Source organism: Moschus berezovskii, chromosome 2, assembly GCF_049115385.1.
Source record: "Moschus berezovskii isolate FMDL1 chromosome 2, NW_MosBer_1.0, whole genome shotgun sequence".
In the NCBI taxonomy this organism is placed as follows: Eukaryota; Metazoa; Chordata; class Mammalia; order Artiodactyla; family Moschidae; genus Moschus; species Moschus berezovskii.
Window position 1 is genome coordinate 64,380,686 of NC_142461.1, and position 23,017 is coordinate 64,403,702.

General features: G+C 51.7%; 1 protein-coding gene across 1 annotated transcript in view; it reads right to left on the reverse strand.

The window, feature by feature from the left end:
- The window catches only part of GLI2 (GLI family zinc finger 2), a 266,098-nt gene that overhangs the window by 38,307 nt on the left and 204,774 nt on the right, over positions 1-23,017 (reverse strand). The window contains exon 4 of the mRNA XM_055397327.2: positions 2,257-2,459. Coding sequence (XP_055253302.2) covers positions 2,257-2,459 — 203 coding nt within the window. The remainder of the gene's footprint in view (positions 1-2,256; positions 2,460-23,017) is intronic.

A 23,017-nucleotide genomic window follows, 5' to 3' on the forward strand; every position in this document is an offset into this window, starting at 1 on the left:
TTGGGAGTCTTGGCTTTTACCATGTGTGAAAAATTAAGAAGGCACCACCTCTCTGAGCTGGCTCAGTTTTCCATCTGTAAAATGGGGGTAATCATATCCACGAGTCGAATTACTAGTAAAAATGACAGTATCAGCCAGTGTTGGGCTGGGTGTTCCTGGGTGGGTGCAGTCTCAGGGCTTCGGGATCGAATCTACTCTCTAGTTTCACAAACATCACCCGGTGAGCCCCTTAGCAGCTGAGGACTCTGGCACTTTAAGAGTTAAAGATGTTGAATCCAGAGCCCAAGTTTCTAAGAGCTGTCTTCACAGCCTCTGCTATTAGCTTTGGCAGATATTAGAGGAGATGCACACGTGCTGGGCAGAGAGAAATAGCCAGTCCACAGAAGCAAGTCATCCTCTGCTGTTTCTTCCTCCCCTCCCTCTCCTGCTGTATCCTCCAGGGAGAGCCCCGGCCTGCAGCCCCATGGCCTCTGTGCCTCAAATGCCCTCCCTTCCCCCTTGCTTGTCCACCTCCTCCCTGAAGCCTTCCCTGGAATGCGCATTTCCTCTGCAACACGCATTCTGGCAGATTTGGCCTCAGACCGCTGATGAAATTTCTAGCTGGCACAGCTGCTGAATGAACCTGTCAGCCTATCTCTGCTCACTGGGGAGCTTGGTCTGGGGACCAGCGAGGCCTCAGGGCCTCTGACCCACCCTCTGCAGGGGTCAGGGCCATGCTCATTAGCCACGTTTCCTTGGTACATTCTCTGCTGTCTCAAGGGTCTGGGGCTGGGCCAAGGGGGTGTGGTGAGTGCCACAAGGCTGGTATATGGAAAGCTGGCATAAAATCAGGGCTCTGCCAACAGGAAGTCTCTGCCTCCAGGGCAGTCTTGTCTTACCACTTAGCTCTTCGTGGCTACACTACTGTCGACAGCCACAGGGTCCCCGACTCCCAGGCTCTCCAGGAGGGCACTCTGTTCCTTGTCTCTCCTCCAGACATCCCTCTGGCCCCTCTCTGACCCAGGCCTCGGCAGGACCGCCCTGTCACCATGTGTATTAGTTTCCTTGGGCTGCAGTAACAAGTTAGTTCAGGCTTGCCACTAACTGCTGTGAAAACAGATTTGATTCTCTCACAGCTCTTGAGGCTGGAAGTCCCAAATCAAGGTGTCAGCAGGGCCACCCCTTCTTGGAGGCTTTAGGGGAAAATTTGTCCCTTGCTTCTTCCAGCATCTGGGAGCTGCCAGCTTCCTTGGCTTGTGGCCACATGGTTCCATTTTGCATTATCTCCCATGTCTCCCCTGTAAGGACATTTATCATTGGATTTAAGGCCCACGTGGATCAACATGATGATCTCTCTGACTCAAAATCCCCAACCTAACCACGTCTGCAGAGGATCCTTTTCCACTTTAGGCAACAGACCTCCTGCTCACTGCACCACATGTGAACTTCAAGGTGGGGCAGCATTCAGAATCTGGTCTGCATGCCCAGGAGAGACGTGGAGCAGCTTGGGTCCATTTTCTGGGAGATGGCAACCCCATATGGAGGCAGCACAACCTTTCAGGGCAGCCAGGCTTGGTCAAGGCCACTCAGAGGACCCATGCAGAGTCCAGCCCTGGGTCCAATCCTAAAAGGCCATTTCCAAATGACCACATCCTGATCGTCCATCTTCAAGTCCTGTGGCTGCAGCCATTCACCTGGTCTGGTTTCTCTTTGTGACTCTGCACTTTCCTGTCTCAAATGAATTGAACAGGTTTGTCATCTGACTCTGAGCTGGGCCACTCAACATCCTCTCAGGGACATGAAGCCATTGGTGGTCACCGCTGCAGCCTGGAGTCCATTTGGAGGCCATGTGTTGACCCACAAGAGATGCAGGCAGACAACCAGTCTGGCTCTGCCTTCCTTTTGCTCTGGGGGCCCCAAGACACCCTGATACAAGACCCACTCTGCTTAATACCAGCTTCTGCAGGCTGTGGTGTCTCCCAATCAAGCAGTTCTCACCCAAGATAGGACCTCTGTGAATAAACAGAACTTATCATTCTTATTACATCATTTTGCATGCTAAGGGTGTTTATGAATAGTTCTTCAAAATGAGTGCAAAACCCAATGCACCCCTGGTTTTTTGGCTCTGACCACTCATTTATCGAAAGACCTGTTGTTGAGGAGTGGCAGGGAAGAAGGCCAGCCTGTTTGCCAACCCACAGACAAGGGGAGAGAAACACACAGCATCGGAGTTAGCATCGCCCCCTCTGACCCTGTACCTCAGGACTTCCTACTCACCATCTGTGGGGCTGAGGCCCCTGGCTGCAGAGATGGTGGGATGTGTTGGGCTGCCGTGCATGGCCCGCAGGTAATGGTCCATGTGGGGGCTCACGTACGGATGGGGGGCGTTGAAGGGGGACTCCCCGGGGCCAGCGGGGTGTGGGGAGAGCCGAATCAATGAGATATCAGAGATGACAGGGCTGCCGCTCAGGGTGGGAGGCCTGCAGAGAGAAACGACAGCGTTATAAGAAACCGTGGCCCACCCAGGAGGATGCACAGGGAACCCCGTCAAGCAGCAGAACCAAAAGCGCAACCACACGTTTATTTTATGCACCAACATCCCTCGGTCACTTTTCACATAGTCTCAACTCTCATATTAACACATGAGCCAGTCAGTGCAGGTGGAAAGCACTCAAGGCTAGTGCAGCTGACCACCCACGCGTCTCATGTCAGTGATTAAATTCTGCATACATGGGATTGGATCTACTGGACCACAAGCTTGGCAGGCCACACACCTGCAAGCTGCCACCACTGCTTCTCCATAGCCAGCTCAGGGCTGGAGGCATTAACAAGTTAAGTCTCCGTTAACAGATGGATGCACGCCTCCTACCAACCGGTGTGGAAAAAAGACCATGAAAATGGGCTTCCCAGGTGGCGCTAGTGGTAAAGAACCAATCTGCCAATTCAGGAAAGAGACCCGGGCTTCCCCGGTGGCTCAGTGGTAAAGAATCTGCCTGCAGTGCAGGAGCACCGGGTTTGATCCCTGGGTCGGGAAGATCCCCTGGAGGAGGGCACGGCAACCCACTCCAACATTCTTTGGGCCCCCTCATAGCTCAGTCGGTTAAAGGATCCACCTGCAATGCAGGAGACCAGGGTTTGATCCTGGGTCAGGAAGATCCCCTAGAGAAGGAAACGGCAACCCACTCCAGTATTCTTGCCTAGAGAATCCCCATGGACAGAGGAGCCTGGTGGGCTATAGTTCATGGGGTTGCAAAGAGTCGGACACGACTAAAGCGACTTAGCATGCACACATGCATGTGGAAGATGCAAAGGGCTTATCTTCCTAACAGAATTGAGAAAAAGAGGAATCACGAGATGCCCTGAAAGATGGAGAATTTAGGACTTCCATGGGACAATCCCTGAAGTGAAGCACTCAGCCACAGGATCAGCTAGAAAGGAAAAGACCAGGATTCAGGAAGAGTTTTGAAAGGCTGAATCATCACTTCAGAATATCATTCTAGCTCTCTGTACATGAAGCTCTTTCTGATGTTCCCTGAGTCTCTCTCCTCTGACACCAATTGACAATCAGGGATGCGCCTGGTGCGGCTGCGGCCCATTTCCATGGTCAGTCTTGCAGAAGGTGCCTGCTCCACTTGACAAAAGGACAGGCCTGGCCCCCAGGGGCCTCCAAGCAGCTGTGAGCATGTTAGCTGCAGGGGTGTTCTGAGGTCATCTGCTTCAAAACTTGTTCATGTTAAAGAAAAATCAGATGTGGGGGGAGTTGCTGGGAAACCACAATTAAGTCAATGGAAACCAAATTTACCAAGATTTCATTTTTGATTTTTCAGAAAATAGGGACCTCTCTGTGACTTCACACAGTGCAAAGAATGTGTTCAGACCAATCTGGTCAGCCTTGGCAGGAGGTTCAGATCAATCTGCATTAGACTCTCAGCCACTCTAAAGAACAGTATGGAGGTTCCTTAAAAAAATAAAAATAAAAGTACCATATGATCTGGCAATCCCACTCCTGGGCTTGGATAAAACTCTAATTCAAAAAGATGTATGCACCTCTATGTTCATACCAGAACTATTCACATTAGCCAAGACTTGAAAGTAATCTAAATGTCCATCAACAGATGAATGGATAAAGAATACGTGGTACATATGTACAATGAAATATTACTCGGCCATAAAAGGAATGAAATTGTGTCACTTGCAGAGACATGAATGGACCTAGAGACCATCATATTAAGTGAAGTAAGTCAGACAGAGAAAGATAAATATCATATGATGTCACTTATATGTGGAATATAAAAAAATGATATGAATAAGCTTACAAAATAGAAACAGACTCACAGAGAAAACAAACTTATGATTACCAAAGGAGAAAGGTTGGGGGAGGGATAAATTAGGAATTTGGGATTAAAATATACACACAATTACATATAAAATAGGTAATCAACAAAGACCTACTGTACAGCACAGGAAACTATACTCAATATCTTATAATAAACTACAGTGGTAAAGAATCTTACATATATATAAAGCTGAGTCACTTTGCTGTGCACCTGAAACTAACACAACATTGTAAATGAACTACATTTCAATACAATTTTTTTTAAAAAAGAAGAATCTCAGCCTTCACCAGCTCAGTCACACTGTGCTCAGTAATTCAACCTCACCAAGGCTCAGCTTTCTCATCTGCAAAATAGGGGTAACAACAGTGCCCACTTCATAGGGTTGCTGTGAGGATGAAAGTCCCTCAAACAGTGCCTGAGACACAGTTATCAGTCAACAAATGAGAACTGTTATTACAGCATCAGTTCCACATTCGAGGGCAAAATCCAGACGTGCCAGAGAATCCCTCAAAACCGTTATGTCGGATGTGTGAAAAGGCACTGTGAGAACCAGTTACTTCAGAGAACGTATGGTTTGTTTGTGGCTGCAGCAAACTAGAGCTAATTACTGATTGCGTGCAACAGGGCATGAAAACTGTGCTTATGACAGAGCGCACACCAGAACCCAAACAGGTGACGTCCGGATGTCTTAACATCTGCGTTACACAAATTCCCCACTCAGAGGCCACTCCACCCGCCAAGGTGGACGCACTCTGCTCTGTCACTTTCGAGGTTGTTTTGTTTTGCGGTGTTGGCTCTTTACCGTGGCGCGTGGGCTTCTCTAGCTGCAGTGTATGGGCTTAGTCGCCCCGTGGTATGTGGGATCTTCGTTCCCTGATCAAGGGTCGAACCGTCATCCCCCACACTGGAAGGCAGGTTCTTAACCACTGGACCAGGAGGGAAGAGCATATTTTGGAGCTTTGGCAGATGTGACTTGCAAAGAACACACAGATACAACGAACCTGCCGAGCCGCCTCCTTGTTGCAGTGCTTTTGCCCACATCAATTCTTGGCCAACCTGCACCCTATACCTTGTCAGGGCAATTTCTTCTCCTCCCTGCAGGCCCAGGTCCAGGGACCCAATCGGTAGTGCCCTCCCTGAAGCCCCTCCCACTGGCACAAGCTCTCTGCTCCCCACAAGGAGGCATGATTCTCATCTTAGGTGGGCAGGTGTGCTTGCCAGGTAACCAGGTTCTATCTAGGAGCAAGGTGTGTCCCAGGCACTGCTGCATCAAGTGCCTGGCAGGCAACTGACATCCCACAGTCATTCAGAGTTATTTTCAAAGCCAGTGATGGTGACACACCTGTGAGCCAGGTACTGAGCTTGGCAGAGGGGAGCCTCTGCTGTCAGTCATAGCCTCCAGCCGTTCTCATTCACAGCCTGCCCTAAAAGCCCAGGGAGCTTCCTTGTAGCTCAATCGATAAAGAACCTGCCTGCGATGCAGGAGACCCGGGTTCGATCCCTGGGTCAGGAAGATCCTCTGGAGAAGGGAATGACAATCCATTCCAGCATTCTTGCCTGGAGAATACCATGGACAGAGGAGCCTGGCAAGCTACAGTCCATGGGGTCACAAAGAGTCAGACATAACCGAGCAACTAACACTGCTAGGAGCCCAGGCCACCTGTGAGGAAACTGCACACGGATCAAAGGGATGGCCCAGACCACCTGTGAGGATCAAAGAGGTGGCTCCGCTCCGGGCCACAGAGGCCAAGTGTCATTGCAAGAGCAGTGAGTCAGTGACGCACCTTGAGTGAGTGAGTCCTCAGAGCTGTGGTCCTCCCCCAGACAATTCAAGGTAGGGCAGGTTCTAGGGCTTGCAGGGAGGTTGGCTGGCATCGAGCTTAAGGCAGTCTGTTATTGATGAAGCTGGTGGCCCTAAGTGGCCTGGTCAGGCCTCCCTAGTATCAGGTCACCCTGTGGGGTGCGGGGACCCCAGACAAGTGGGTGATTACAGGGGGGTTTAAAGGAACACGTGGATGGCATATGGCAGCCCCAGTCTGTCCATGGTGACAAACATCCCACTGGCCAAGCAGGAGGCTGGAAGGGGTCTTGTCATGGCAACGTGCACCCCACTGGGGAGCTGCCTCGGCGGGACTAGAATCCTGCCCAGCCCCAGTGGTTGGGCCCAGAGGTGGCAGGTGGGGCCCGAGTCTGCACACCGAGGAGCTGGCACTCTTGTCTCCACACCTCTGTCACCATCCTTTAGAGGACAGCGACCTCTGTCATCCCCTTCCCATCACATCCTTCACCAAGGAAATAGGGAGCTCAAGTTTCTTCCAGGTCAACCCCTCCCCTCAGGGATGCCTTGCTGATTTCAAAACAGCAGCCTGTGAAGGAAGCAGGGGCTGATGGCCTCTGGGAGGAGACGTGAAAACCCTGGCACCAACAACTGTACTTTACCCACAAGGGCTCCGGGTCCAGAGACGGAAGTCACTCCCATGCCATGTTGCCAGAGACATGGGCAGGATTCAATTCCAGCTCCAGGTCCTCACTCCCAGAACCATGCTGTCCTCAGCCCAGATCCTCCCTGTCCCAACGGGGAACAGGGCCAAGGTCTCCCTGTTCCCTCGGTGTGACACAGCAGGAAGCTCAGAGAGACCATTACCCTGTCCCGAAGCAGATCCAAAAGGGGCCGGCCGTGAGATGGGTCAGCTCACTGCAGAGCTGATGATGGGGTGCACAGAACATCCCCTGCTCTTCCAGTGACAGGAGGGCTTCCAGTGCCAGGCCTGGGAGAGGGGTCTGGCCAGCAGAGCCTCCCAGGAGGGACAGAACCAAACGTGAGTCTGGGCAACGCAGAGCAGGACTGGGCTCTGGGGACTGTCCAGGGGGACCCAGGCCAGGGCCAACCCCGATCCTTCCACTCATCTGGGTGTCTGAGGCTAGGATGCTGCCCGTCTCTGGCGCCTCACCAGGTGGTATACAAAGATTTGCGATAGGTACATGGGACCAGCTAAACAAGCATTAAGTCCCTTCCCTTCCCCTCTGAGCCACCAGCCAACTTTAGGTGTGGAGCATCTGCTGACCTAGGCTCCCAGGACCCAAGACAGCACATTAACAGCACAGCTACAGGTAAACAGTCTAGACACTTCCTCTGGGAAGCCTCCCTGGATGTCCCCTTTGCATAGCTTTGCTTAGCTGTGCCCTGACCTGGCATTGCCTCAAGACTGGGTGTCAGCTGCCAGGGGGTCACACGCATGTTTTTCCTTTAATAATCTCAATAAAAAAATCCACAAAGTTGGCACCTTATGTCTATTTTACAGATGAGAACACTCTCAGAAAGGCTAGGTACCTCACCCAAGGTCACTAAGAGAGCAAGTATTGGAACCACAATCAATCCAAGAGGGTCCCCGAGCAGAGAGGCAGGTGCTCTTGATGACTGCAGTTCTTTGTGAGCAGGGCTCTGGTGGGCACAGGACCAAGGAAGGGACAGCACCCGGGAACAGAAGAACTTGATTCCTCCTCCCCCTGCCTTGTTCCAGCTCTTCCACTCTCTTCCCCCCAACTCCCACCCCATCACTACGCACAATCCAACCCAGCTCTTAGGAGGGAGCTGGAACCTCTGCCTCACACTGGGTTGTGAGTGACTGATAGGTTCCAGGGTCACAAAAATTCCAGGAGACTGTCATTCTAACAGACCAAACACAGTCAAAGGAATGAATCTCAAATGGCAAAATTTAAAGCATTAGGAATGCACCAGGGGGAGCAGGGGGCTTCCTAGAGACCTTAAATCACATTCACACACCCAACTTTCAAGGCGGGTCCTTCAGGGACCAGGGTTTCTCTTTCTTGGATGCTTGTCCCATCCTAAGCACCACTAAGAGTCCCCACACAGGTGTGCTGCCAGGCTGGGGAACCAAGAACAGGGCCTTTGGGTGTCCCAGGAAAGGCAGCTGCTGGTTAACATTGGAGCTGCCTCTTTAGGCCATCCTCCAGCCACAGCCTCTCTTTCTCCTTCCACTTCCATGCTTACGGGCTGTGGGAGCCCGACCCTGGTCTTAGCCATGACCCATCCAGGCCTTGAATTCTGGCAACTGGGCAGAGACTCAAGGAAGTGGCCCTGAGGATGGAAGAAGCAACAAGACGTGTAAGCTGCTTTTAAATGACGTTACATTCGCCCAGGTTGCGGGTACACGTGTGCACACTCACATGCTTGCAGGCCTTTGTCAACTGGACTGACCACATCAGCCTCCCTGTGGGCTGCTCAGCTTCGACTCCACCCTTATGTATCACCTTCTCCACTTCAGTCCAGCTCCGAGCTCATCGAACCTGATCTTACCAATTGTTTCTTCCCATATTTCTGCATCCTCCCAACAAAATTGCCCCGAGCACTAGCTATGTGCCCAGGGACCCACAGGGAGCTCACAGCCCAAGTGGAAAAGGCAGAAACACAAGCTGGTTTGATAAAGATTCCAGCAGAGGAACAAATTCCCTAACTCTGCCTGAAGGCTTCTCAGAGAAGGTGACATTTGGTCTGGGTTCTGGAGGAGGAACCCAGGAGGAGTTTATGGGGGAAGTATATGAAAAATAAAGGAAGCAAGTGCAAAGAACGGCTGGGATGTAAGAACATTTTTGCGAAGGTTGTATCCTGGGGGGAGTGGCAGAGTCCACAGAGAACTTCGGTCTGGATCTATGTTGGATCTGCTTCTCTTCTTCTGCTGTGGGTGGGGGCACATGACCCCAGCTCGGATGGTCAGAGTATCCCATATCCCCAGGCACCACTGGAGACGGGCATGTGCCCAAGACAACAGCTTTGACTGAAATCTTTGGGAAAGAAATGTGCTCTGTCCACAGGTGGTGTTGTACAGGTAGGACATAAGTGTGGAGCCACTGAGGGCTTAGAGGGGCAAGGCCGGACAGAGCTGATGAAATACAAGCATCAGAGCTGAGAGTCATGGAACAAGTTTCTTGACCTGAGCCCCTGGATAGGGATCCGGCTTTACTGGGAGCTAGCTGTTGGTGTTTAGTTATTAAATCATGTCTGACTCTTTTGGGACCCTCATGGATTACAGCCTGCCAGGCTTCTCTGTTCATGGGATTTTCCAGGCAGGAATACTGGAGTGGGTTGCAATTTCCTTCTCTGGGGGATCTTCCCAACCCAGGGATCAAACCTGTGTCCCCTGCATTGGCAAGCGGATTCTTTACCACTGAGCCACCAGAAGCTAGTACCCTCCTCCTTTCCAGTTCTTTGTTTCAACCAGTTCCAGCTGACTTTTTCTGTCTTAGGCAATTGCCAAGGCTTGTCAAGGCGAGCCTTGACTAATGCAGCCTCCCCTGAGTCCCCCTGCCCGAGAGATCTGGGGCCTGGCTTCCTGCAAGGCAGACTCGAGCTGTGGTTCTTCGGGCCTGACACCCTTTGGCCTGCAGGCATTCTGCCCACAGCTGCTGGGCGGTGAGGGCAGCTGTGCTAGCCCTTCCGTGTCTTGGCATGAAGTACAAGCAGGAGTCTGGGTAAGAGGAATGGCCAACTACCTCCTGCCTCCTCATGATGTGTCTGCGTGTACATGTGTGTCTGTGCGTGTTTGTGTGTGTCTATGTGTGCATGTCAGTATATGCGTGCATGCATGTCTCTCTGTGTGTGCGCGTGTGTCTCTCTGTGTCGGTGTGTGTGTGTTTCTGTGTATGTGTGTGTTGTGTGTCTGTGTGTGAGTTTGATGAGCAGCGGGGCCCAGCCTCTTTGAGCTGATTCTGCTGTAGGACAGGAGTCCTGTGGCCCTCCCAACATCAGAGCTTTCCTCTTTTCTTCCCTCCCTCTTGGGAGGGGCCTGTAAAGCCCCTGGACAAGGTTTCAGGGCCAGGCTACAAGCCAGGAGAAGACAGGAGGAAAAGGAGAAAGAGGAGCAGGAAAAAAGCAAGTGGAGATCAACTGGCCCATTGCCATTCCAGTCCAAGTGGGCACTGCCAGGAAAGGTGTTCACCATGTGGTCAACGTGCACAAGAGGCCAACAGCGTGCAGCAGGTTCAGAAACTCTTCAACGGAGGTCTTACTGCCCGCATTGGGGCAGTTAGGAGCCTGGCCAGAGGTTGCATAGCTGTAAGTGGCCAAGCGTTTTCTGACTCTGGGAAGGCAGGCTCGGTCCTCTGATGCTGTCAAGAGCGCATGGACAGGTAAGACCCCACCATAGCTGTCTCTGCCCCCGAGAAGTCCTGTCGGGTGTTCCTTTACAGACATGGCTTTGACTGGACTCTGGGGATGGGGTGCTGGCGGAGGGGAGCTGTCACACAGGTAGGCAGAGTCTGGACTCTCTGGGTCTGAATTACGGCTCTGCTACTTCTTGTGGTCCTTGGTCCTGCAATCCGCACCCTCACCAGCAGGTTGGGCAGCTGGGAGACAGAAAAAGCTCAGTACAGAAACTGTGTGCTGTATTCCTGGGCGACAAGCAGGTGCTTGGCCCGTATCAACTGTCTCTTTTCTTACATTTAACAGATGAGCAAATGGAAGGCACTCAGAGGGTGGAGGAGAGGGCCCCGCCCACCTTTCCGAGCATCAGCCCTGGGTCCCTCCCTCCCCAAGTGCTGAGCACAAGTGTTGGAGGGAGATGAAAGGGAAGGCATGGTGATGGGAGCCATGCACGTCCGTGTGCGTCGTAGCTCAAGCTGGCTGGACTTGAGCAAGCACGCCTAGACCCCTGGGGACGGGCGCCATCCCCGGGTGCTGGCACAACAAGGTGCGTTCCTAGAGGGTGTTGGCTTCTGCCGGGCTGTGGAGCTGAATGAGTCTGGGCTGATGGGAGGAGTCGGGGGTTATATCTGACCCCTGGTAGAGTCTGAGCCAAGGCGTTGGGCAGGAAGCAACGTGCCCCTTCATTTGGGGATTGGGGGCCCTGGACCTCACCCAAGGTGCCTGTTTGGAGAGGAGAACAATGTGGAGCTGAGGGTGCTGACTCACCCAGACTCAGCACCAGCCATCACAGCAGGTTTGCCCAGGCAGGGGTCGGCAGCCGGAAGGAAGGACCCTTGGCCACCCAGAGACATTCCTACTACCAGTTATATTCACAGACCTTTTTTCTGTGCAGGTCAGGAGGGCCAGAAATAGGAAGGGAATACCTTCCATGTTCTATTTCACAGATAGCATGACTGACACCCAAAGTGACAGCTGGCAGAACACTGGGACCCAGTGCTGGGCATCACTGTATCCTAGCCTGGGCCAAGAGCCTCACTGAGGGGAAGAAAGGAGAGGTCTGATCACTTGGGGCTACCGGCCTTCAGACCTCCCCTCCAGCCTGCTTCTGGGGGTGACTGATGGCCTTCATGGCACCAGGACACCACATGCCTGCGTGGTCTAGTGCCTATGTCCCACCTCCTGAATCCTGCATGTTCCCTCATGGTTTTCTCTCTGGTCCTGGGCCCTGCCTTGCTCCTCCTCAGGGAGCTGGCCTCGGACACCTGCTTTTCCATTCACACCTTTTTCCTCTTCATCCCTACCCTGCCCTGGATGTGGAGGACAGTTCGTTCCCCGGACCCTGAGCTTGTCCATCGTGGCTGGCCGTCAGGCACCTGCAGTGATGGGTTCACACGGGGCCTGTCTCCTCACTGGACAGGCAGCCCAGCGGCAGACTCCAGGCCCACTTCCGCTCACTCGCTCCCCCGGCACCAGGCCCTGTGCAGTCGGGTGCACATGTGTGCTCAACCTTTTGAAAGAATGAATGGATGGATGGAGAGATGGATGGAAGATGGATAATGGATGGACGAGTGGATAATGAACAATGAATGACATGGATGGATGGATGAAATAGTGAGTGTGTCCAGTGTAGAGCAAGGCATTGGAGCAGAAGACAGGGGTTCCTTGCCTCACTTTTGACCATGGGCCTTGGAGCAAGTCATGCCCCTCTCTGAACCTGCTTCTTCATCCAAAAAGAGCAATCACAGAAGCACTCTTACAAATACAAGTGAGGAGTGGAGAGCAGGCAAGTGTGGGAAGCTGATGTCTCTCAAAGATGTCTCCATGTCCTAATCCTTAGAGCCTGTGAAATTACTGTATTTGGAGGGAAAAAAAAACACATCTGAAGGATGTGATTAACGTGACGATGTTGAGATGAGATTATGGGTTATCTGTGCTTAGTCACTCAGTCATGTCCAACCCTTTGTGACCCTTTGGACAGTAGCCTGCCAGGCTACTCTGTCCATGGGATTTTCCAAGCAAGAATACTGGAGTGGGTTGCCATTTTCCTCCTCCAGGGGATCTTCTGACACAGGGATTGAACCCAGGTCTCCTGCATTGTAGGCAGATTCTTTATCCATCAGGGAAGCCTATGGATTATCTGGGTGGATATTAAATGCCAGCACAAGTGTTAAGAGAGGCCAGGTAGGCGGAAACCTGACCCAGAAGAGTAGGAGGCAATGTAACTCTAGGGCAGAGGCTGGAGGGATGTGGCCACAAGACAAGGGATATTGGCCATGCCAGAGGCTAGAAGAAGCCAGGAAGGGACTCCCCCCAGAGCCTCCAGAACCATAAGAGAAGAAATCCCTATTGTTGTAAGCCACAGAGTTGGTAACTTGCTAGGAGCTAGGAAGGTGTGTCAAGCATGCTGTGCTGCTGTGGAGAAGGCCCCTGGGATGGGGCAGGAGTTGCTGTCATTATTACTGTCACATTTCTTCTGAGACTGTCAGCTCTTAGAAAGCAGTTAGTGTGCTGTTTCCTGGAGTAGCCTCGCCCCAGTGGGTACCTGACCAGTGGCCGGCGGGCCAGGAAAAGTAGCTCCCCCTCACACCAGGGTTGGGGTGTAGGGGAGGGTGTCTGAGGGTTGTGTTCCATCCCCGCTGTGTTACAGGGCTCTGGAGCATGCCTTCCTGCCAGCCGCCTGGATTTCACGGTCACTGGCTCCCCTTAGCTGAACGCGCCCTGCACATAGCCCTGACATGCCAACCCTGCCCGCCCCGGGGATGGCTTGCTTGTACGCACAGGTCCTGACTCTGGGATGAGCTACTGCCACCCACTAGGATCCCAGGGCCATGGGCAGGATCAGTGGGCTCAGACTGGGGAGGCCATGACCCTCTGCTGTGGCCGAGCCACCCAGGCCAAGGATCCACTTACTCAGAAACACCAGGCAGGTGACCTCAGGCCCACTGATGTGCCAGAAAGCAAATGAATTTCCTAAAGCTTGACTGCTCTTCTGAGCTCTGCTCTTCCCTAAACTGGGGCTCTTAGCACCCGGGGCCAGGGAGGGCGCAGGTCTGCTCTCACAGGCATCCCTGCCTGGCAAGCCTCTGGCCTACAAACAGATAGCAAGAGTGCTCCAGGGGGACTTCCCTGGTGGTCCAGTGGCTGAGAGTCCGCCTTCCAGTACAGGATCTCAGGTGCTTGCAGTCTGGAGCCCACGTGCCACAACTAGAGAGAAGCCTGCGTGCTGCAAGGAAGATCTGATGCAACCATAAATAAATAAAAAGAATTTTTTAAAGAGAAAAGAAATGGAGCTTCATCATGCCCTGCTGCGTGGAGTTCAATCTCCTCTCCAAGGCTTTTGTTTATTGGTTTTGTTTGTGTTGTTTCTTGCTTGTCTGGTTTTCTTTCATTTCTGTTCTTTGGAAACTGTACCTTGGCAAGCTTGCTTACCACCTTTTTCATACATTGATTTCAAAAGGTCCAGAAATCAAGTCCTTTTCAAAATAAACTGTGGGGGTTTGCAATTATAAAGACAGGTACAGTGAGTTCCCTTAAAAGTCACTGGAGAGTTACTTCTCCCTAAATCAGAGACCAACTGGCACATCTTGGTGCATCTGAACTACACTCTGTCCACATGGGGGAGGTTCTTGTTGTTTTAGCTGCTAAGTCATTTCCAACTCTTTTGTGACCCCCATGGACTGTAGCCTGCCAGGGTCCTCTGTCTATGAGATTTTCCAAGCAAGAATACTGGAGCAGGTTGACATTCCCTTCTCCAGGAGATCTTCCTGACCCAGGGATCTAACAGGCAGATTCTTTACCACTGAGCCACTGGGGGGAGGCTTTACAAAACAGCAAAAGGACACCTGCACAAAGGAGCTCGGCCGAAGCAGCCAGCCAGTCACTGATTTGTTCCTGTGGTCATGCATCATTGCCTCTGCCAGCTGAAGAGTATGGGTCTCTGACAACACTTGGTGGGTCTCTGACAGCTCTAAAATACAATACAAATGAATCTATTTACAGAATAGACACAGACTTATAGACAGAAAACAAACTTACGGTTACCGAAGGGGAAGGGTTGGAAGAAGACTCAGCCAGGGCTTCACACCCAGAAAGTAGGGCAAGTGGCTGTCAACCTGAGTGATATGTGCTGAACCAGGAGTGTTTAGTCAACCCAGACATTTCCTGGGTCCACTCTGAACCCCCTCCCCCCACACACAGATCTAAGCCAAGTGCCGAGTGTCATATGGTCCCAGTAATGACAAGCTGTTAGGAAAAGACAATCCCCTAGCTCCTTCCCCCAACGAAACCTAAAGTTCACTCTGGTGCCTTGACAAAATCACCATGCTGGACTATGTGCAACAACCAAGGCATGGAAGCAACCTAAGTGTTCATCAACAGAGGAATGGATAAAGAAGATGTGGTACACACACACACACACACACACACACACACAGAGGAATATTACTCAGCCATTAAAAGGGATGAAATAATGCCATCTGCAGCCACATGAACAATACTGTACTAAGTAAAGAAGCCAGACGATGACAAATATCATATGGTATCACTTATATGTGAACTCTAAAAAATAATACAATAGGAACAGGCACACAGACTTAAAAAACAAACTTATGGTTATCAAAGGGGAAGGGGTGGAAGGGATAAATCAGGAGTTTGGGATTAACACACTACTATATATAAAACAGATAAACAATAAAGTCCTATTGTATAGCACAGGGAACTATATTCAATGTGTTGTAATAACCTATATAATGTAAAATAATCTGAAAAAGAATATATGTAACTGAATAACTTTCCTCTGTACTTGAAACCAACACAATATTGTAAATCAACTATTCTTCCAAAAAGAAAAAAAAATCACCATGCTGGGACCTCTGGGATTAGGGAGGGAGTGTGGAAACTGTAGCCTGCAAACAGTACACAAGGTGCTAGAGCCAAAAGAGGGGTGGGAAGGAAAGGTTTCATTCACTCTTCTGGGGTAATCTGAGAAGGCTTCCTGTAGGAGGTAGCATCTGAGTTAGGCCTCAACTCTCACAGGGGAATGGAAAGGAGTCAGTGAGTGGTGCAGGCCTGGTGTTCTGTGACAGAATAGTTGAAAAAAAGGTGGGTCAAATCAGGAAACAGCTAGCAGAGTCCAGGGGCTGAAGCTCAGACCAGACAGCTGGGTTGTGAGACAGCATGTGGGGAAACTCATGAAGAAAGGGTCAGTAAGCGGCGCCAGGTTGTAACAGGAATGTCCCTTTACCCAGATGCTTCATTACAGGAGCAGAGAGACCAGGCACAGACTGGGAGAAGATATTTGCAGCACAGATAACCAACCACAAAATGAGCAGCCTTAATATATAAAAAGCTTAGTGAGATGAGTAGGAAAAAGACAACTCCGTAGAATAATGGGCAAAAGAACTGAACAGGCATTTCGTGAGAAGGAAACATTATTGGCAAATAGACATATGAAAGGATGTATTCAGCTTCATTAGTGACAAAGGAAATGGAAAAATCAAATCACAGGAGATGCCATTTAGGCAAAAATTTAAATGTGGGTGATATCACCCTGGGAACAAGGATGTGGAACAGGCTGAGTCCTTGAACCTCGCTGGTGGGAGTGGCTCAGCAAAAAGTCTGGCAAGATCTAGGAGGGTTAACACGTGAATACCCTGTGACTTAGCAATTTCATTCTCAGACACACATTTATTATAAAGAACGGGCAGTACTTGAGCCCCAGAGATCAGTGCTAGAGCATTCACTGCAATGACGTTCAAGAAAGAAAAGCACAGATGCATCTCAGGTGCCTGTCAGGCCAGATTGCTTCAGAGCAGTGAGAATTCAGAAATTAAGAGCACATGCATCAGTGGGATGACTCTCTGGAACATTCTGTGACCTGTGAAATCAGGTTTCCCAAGAATCCATCTGCAACGATTCTATTTATATAAAGCACACAGAGCAAAACCAAACAATGTATTATTAGGAGAGTCAGACACCAGGTCTCAAAGGACACGAATTTGAGCAAACTTCGGGAGATATGGAAGACAGAGGAGCCTGGCATGCTGCAGTCCATGGGGTTGCAGAGTCGGATGTGACTCCACAACTGAACAGCAGACACCATGTAGAACTGCTACAGATGCAGGAAGGTGATAACGGGGAGCTCCAAGGAGGACCCTGGAGGGGCACACAGGATCCCAAGGGTGCCAGCCCATCCCCCATCCTTGGGCAGGGCAGGGAACCAATGGTTATTGTTACTCTTTACCTCATAACCATGCTTCTGCTATTTTCCTGTACGTCTTCAAAGTAATAAGAACAAATTTTTAAAAGGTGGCTGGGTAGAAGCTGGCTGAGTGGACGGAAGTTCTGGGTTGGGGAGTAGGGAGACCACAGGGCTGTCGTGGGGAATCTGTGAGGGCTGCTGAAAGGTCCAGTGGCTGTCTTCAGGGCCACCTGGGGGGCTCATCTTGGCAACTCCATCTGTCTGCTGCCAGGCTCCCTACAAGCCAGCCTCAGCTAAGCCTAACCCTAACCCTGCTCTGTGACAGAGACATCTGTGTATACACATAATCCTGCAGACATTCCGCTCACCCTGCAGAGACCCACATGCTCCACCAGACCTAGCTGAGCGCCACCTCTCAGCTGTCACTCCCTACGCAGGGCAGACCCATAATAAAGAAATCACTGTTTTCAGCTGACAAAGAGCAGATTTCTTGCTAAGTAAACACTGATGTTTGGGTAGGGAAATTAGGTTATAAAATTGCGCCTACAAAGGAGGCCATACAGATGGATTTGGTTAAGACCTAGCCACACAAATAACCGGGCTTAATTCAATCACTCACCCTTTATCACATTTTCTTTTCGTCAGAGCAGAAGGATGGGAAGGTTATCAGCGTTTTCAAACATCCAAACCCCCAAAGCAGAAAAAAAAAGAGGGGAGTATCAAGGAGGCTTTTTTCCCTAGCAGACTGATCACTTGTTGACTTGTGCAGGCTGAGCTGGGTGGGGGACAGGGAGGTGATGGATTCCATCCACGTGTTTTGGGAGGCAACTGGATTAGCTCCCCCCTACAAGGTACCTGGGGGCTTCCCTGGTAGCTCAGCTGATCAAGAATCTGCCTGCAAAGCAGGAGACCCTGGTTCAATTCCTGGGTCGGGAAGATCCCCTGGAGAAGGGATAGGCTACCCACTCTAGTATTCTTGGGCTTCCTTGACGGCTCAGTCAGTAAACAATCTGCCTGCAATGTGGGAGACCTGGGTTTGATCCCTGGGTTGGAAAGATCCCCTGAGGAGGGCATGGCAACCCACTCCATTATTCTTGCCTGGAGAATCTCTCTGGACAGACTAGCCTGGTGGGCTGCAGTCTATGGGGTCACAAAGAGTCGAACACGACTGAGCAACTAAGCACAGCACAAGGTACCTAAGGTGTGGGACTGCTCTGGGTATGTGGATCCTGCTTCTGTAAGACAAGTCACCCTTGGTTGAGCACAGCTGAGTAGAACCTTCCAGAAAGTCATGGCTTGATGGGGAAGGTCCCATCACAGGGCAAATGCAGGGGGTTGGAAGGGGAGCTATGGGTGGGAGTGAGACACTCGGTCTCAGGGTTGGGAGAGGGGCTTTGTTAGGCTTCCCTGGAGTCTGGGTTTAAAGCAAGGAGAAAAGGCCTGGGTGGAGGGTGGGCTGCATAGAGGGCATCTCCTCTCCAGTGAGAATTCTTTGACTCTGGCCTGGGCCAGCCAAAGGGGTGTGTGGAATTTCCTTCCCTGGCTGCTTGTCAAAACTAAATGGATAATCCCAAATAGTTTAGATAAGACATCTTGTCTTCTTAGAGGTGGGTGTGCTGCCAATTTTTACCAAGCTTCTGAATGCATTAGTATGTGCTTTGAAAAGGGCCTGGGAGTCAAGGCCCCTCATCAGGACAAGGGCAACTCCAGAAAGGCTGTGGAGCTCCCCCCACACCCCGGCAGGCTGGGGCCAGGAGTAATGCGGGCAGAGACAAGACTCTATGCCTTCCTGCTGATAAATGCTTTCCACTCCTGGCTTCCTGGTGCTCTGGGTTCCCCGCTTTCCTCACCACCCTACCCAAGCACATCACCCTGTAACTGCCCTCCCTCCCCCTCCCAGGCCAGGAGCTATCTGTGCGTACCAAGATTGTATCTCCTTGGGCTGCAACCCTCCTGCCTGGTGCAAGGCTAGCACATTGAAGGCAGTAGGTGAGTGTCATCAAATGAACAGGTGCTGAGAAATTCCCCACTGAGGGAAGCAACAACTAAATGCCGCTCTGCTTGGGCAGGACAGGTTAAGTCCACATGTCAGGAGTGCAGCTCCTGGAAGGGGAAGACGAAAGAACGGGCTCCCACAGTGCCAGATACACTTCTCCATGGGTCCTGGAGCATATCATTGATGCAGGAATGCTGGCTGCAGTAATGAAAGCTTGGAGAGCAGCTGCAACAGGACTCAGGGGCAGTTCACTGCTCACAAATTCCCTCAACAGATGTGGCCTAAGGTTGGCAGGAGTGACCCTGAGTGATCACACTTGGGACACAGATAAATCCAGCAAGAAAGAATTAAGCTCAATAAAAGGATGCATTCTGGGCACTGGTAGCAGCTTCCACCCAGAGTGAATGACATGGACACAAGCAGCGGAAAAAGAACCTCCAGGTCAAAGGCCAATCTGTCCACCAACACCTGAGATTTTACTGTTAGTGATTAATCCCTTTGAATTGATTATAGCACGGATACCACACCATAGCCCTAAGACCTACAATGAAATGCCCCTTCCTCCCTGAGAATAATCACAGCAGAAAGAAGATCTCAGGCTTGAGGGTTAGATCCCACTTTCTGGCTGAGTGATCTTGGGAAGCCCTTAAATTCTGGAAACCTCAACTTTTCTGCTCTGTGAACGAGGAAGAATTATCGTGCAACTCACAGGGCATTTGACAGGACTGGACAGAACATAATCTGCCCAGCACCCAGCAGAGTGCCTGGAACAAAACATGGGTTTCCTTCTGGTGTCGAGAGGAGAGTGAAAAGAGCAAGCCATTATCCAGCAACCACCAGGTACCAGGACCTGTTCTCTGCGTTTCACGCTACTCACTCACCTAATTCTCACAAGCACCCCATGAAGGGGATTGTTTTGTCTCTATTTTAGAGATGGGGAAACTGAGGCTCTAGAGGTTACACAGCCAGCCCAAGGATGTAAAGGGTACATAGATGGCATAGGATTTGCACTCTGGCCTCACGCTGTACTGCCTACACCCTGGGAGTATAGGATGGGAACAGCCCAAGATGATGGGGGCCCACTGGGTCAGGAGAGATATGAGAAAGATCCCCTCTCCACCGGGCAGGACCTTCTCCCTGGGGGAACTCCTCCCCACGCCAGCTCTGCACACCCTCCCCTGCTGCAGACCCACCTCATTTCTGTACATCAAGATTTGCTTCACTCTTGGGGCCTCTCCTGCCCTCAGCTGACCACACAGCTCTCCGCAAAGCCCAGAGCCAGGCAACAACTCCTCTGCGAGGGCCGGCATTCAGCAAAGATCAAAGAGCAGGCTGCCTTATCAGACACGCTCCTCATTAAACTTTTACAGCCAGATTCCATTATAAATGAGCTGTCTGTCCCATGCCGCTGAGCACGTTCCTGGAGCTGGGGATCTGAAGCTCTCTAAGCGTGAGGGACTTCCACAGAGGGGCTGGGGCAAAGAGGAGCCCTCTAGAGTCGAACTGTCTGGGTTCGAGTCCCTGCTGTGCTACTTACTAGGAGAATGTCCCTGGGGACAGCGGCCAACATTGTCATGCCTCAGTTTCCCCCATGTATCCAGCAGGTGTGAAGACGCTCATGTGGTACTGGTGAGGGTTTGTGGTGGTTTAGTCGCTAAGTTGTGTCCGACTCTTGCGGCCCCATGGATTGTAGCCCCACCAGTCTCCTCTGTCCACGGGATTCTCCAGGCAAGAATACTGGAATAGGTTGCCATATCCTTCTCCAGGGGAATCTTCTCAACCCAGGAATCAAACCCAGGGCTGCTGCATTGCAGGCAGATGCTTTACTGACTGAGCTATGTAGATGACATAATCCAGAGGGCTGGACAAAAGCTGCTGTGACTGCATCTCAGTTAAGTCTGAGCCCAGCATCCTGCTGCCCAGAGAGAGGAAAGGACCTGCCTCTGAGGGCCCTTTAAGGGCCACGCCCATCCCCCCGGAGGCAAGGTTCCACACCGACCTGTCACTCAACTCTCAGACAGCCATGGGAGGAGGGGGAGCTGCCCTACAAACTGCCTTGTCCTGGGAGTTTTCTAGGTTCCACGTTCACTTGCTGGGCAGTTCCTCTGAAGAAGCAGTCAGCCTTGCGGCTTTTAAGGAGCACTCCCTGGAGAAGGAAGGGCAGTGTAGACTGACATGGAGGAAGACAAGGCCCTTCCCTGGTGGGTAACCCTGGGCCCACCCAGCATCTTGGCCCAGGAGCCAGGCAGACATGCCCTTCAGACGTCTCTTCCTCTGTGCCATCGCACTCAATAGAAGCATGCATGATTGCTGAGGGCAGAGAATGCTCTTCTTGAAACACAAATAAAGCCCTTTCCCTTCTGAATGTGAACCCGGCGTGTGGGCCAAGAATCAAGAAAATTTCCACATATCTTTCTGTTCCCCTCGGTGGCTGGCTGAGAACAGAGCTGTCAGAGGCCCAGGACAACGCAGGTCAGCTGCGAGCCAGGTCAGCTGCGAGCCAGGCCAGCTGTGTGTTTATCAAGCTATGAGCGTGCCATCTTGATGGAACACTGACTTTGGAAAACACCATCTTCAGATCCATCCAGACCTGACAGTTCATGAGCTCAGCCAGCAACAGCCAAGAAACTACTTTCTTGAGAGAAGTTGGGATGACCACTGGTATTCATGTGCAGTCACCAGGATGAGGTAGGGTTCAGACACCCTGAATGGTTCTCAGTGGGGTGCTGGGCAACTGGCACACGTGACAAAGTATCCAGAGGATGGTGGAAGGTGGAAGCCCTCACACCCACCAGCTGGTATTTGTGTTCTTTCCTGAAAGGACCTGGGTCAGCATGTGGCCTTTCCATGAACTGATGGCGAAGCCCCAGAGCCACTTGTCTCCAGCAACAACCCCACCCTACCCCCTGCCCCTTCTCTGTGCAGGGCAGCCTTGGCTGTGACTGCTGGAGTATGGTCCACCAATCACAGCTCAGGATCAGCTGATGCAGGGGAGCAATTAGTGGTGGTCCGGAGTCCAGGCAGGTACTGAGGCCATGGATGTCAGAGGTCAGGTATGGAGCCCAGTGAGTGGAGAACAGAGGGGACTGTCCTCCCTACGGTTGAGGTGCTGTGTCTGTCCCCTGTCCTCCCCTCCCTCTCTTGTCTCCGTATGTACATCTTCTTCAGGCTGAGAATATGAAGAGATTCAGGTCATCTTGTGGGCTTCTGTGAGAAGGTGATGAAAAGGAAGCAGGGGATATTTAACACCCATATCACAGAGTTGTTAGCACGGAGGGAAAAGGCCTAAATGCTTGCTACCTCTATGACTCTGGACAACCAACACGTAGCTCTGGGCCTGCTTTCTCAGGCATCAGATAAGCAGGGTGGCCTGTGGGTGCCTACAAACAACCAGACTCCCAGGCCTCACCTTAGCCTGAAAGATTCTGAGCCTCTGGGGTCACTGCCTAGGGATGTGCATCTTTAAGATACATCCTAGTTCAGATTTACAGCCAGGTTTGAGAACTGCTCCATGAGCTCGTCTCTCTAGCTCTTCTGGGCTGCAAGCCGCTGCAACTGGTCCTCTATGAAGCCCTAGGGCAGGACTGGGATGGCAAGGACTCTACAAACAGCGTGGTGAGTTGAGAATCCACCCAGCCTCCTGCACCAGGAATATGAGCTTCTGCCCTTCCTGCAAGCATGTGAGTGAATCTGGGCCCAAGGCAGTGCCCTCTCCCAGGCACACCGAGAAGGGGGCGCTCCAGCTGAGGGCCCCGCTGGGCCGCACCTCAGCCTTGGTTCTCCACGTGCCCTGCTGAACTAGTTCCAAGGGGCAGGGGTGGAGGAGATCCAGAGAGCTCCTGTTCCCTGCTAGTAGTCACCAGGTGATGGAGAGACTACAGGACCTTCTCTCCTGCCCTTGAGAATGGACTCTCGGAGACTCAGGAGCCCATGCCCATGGTGGGGTGGGGGTGTCACAGAAGAACCACACCTGACCAGCAAACACACACTCCCATCCATCTGTCTCCCCATCACCCGTGGTTTACACAGGTGACGGGTGCTGCATCAGCAGTCCTGACCATTTACTCTTCAGGAACCACCTACACATTCATAAACTGTGTGAGGCCAGTGGTAGGTCTGCACCTCCAGGGCACTGGAAAGTGGCTCTGGAGAGAGCTGGGTGGTGGGATGGCTATCTGTGAGGAAGCTGTCCGGGTGGGTGGTGCTGGGTGGGTTTCACACTCTAGACCCACTGGCTGCTCCTCCCATGAGTAGCTGCCTGTTTGGGGAGGTGTGCAGCCAGCCCTGGCCAGTCTCCTCCTCTGTCTGACCACAGTGATTGCTACAGCCCATCTCCTTCCTAT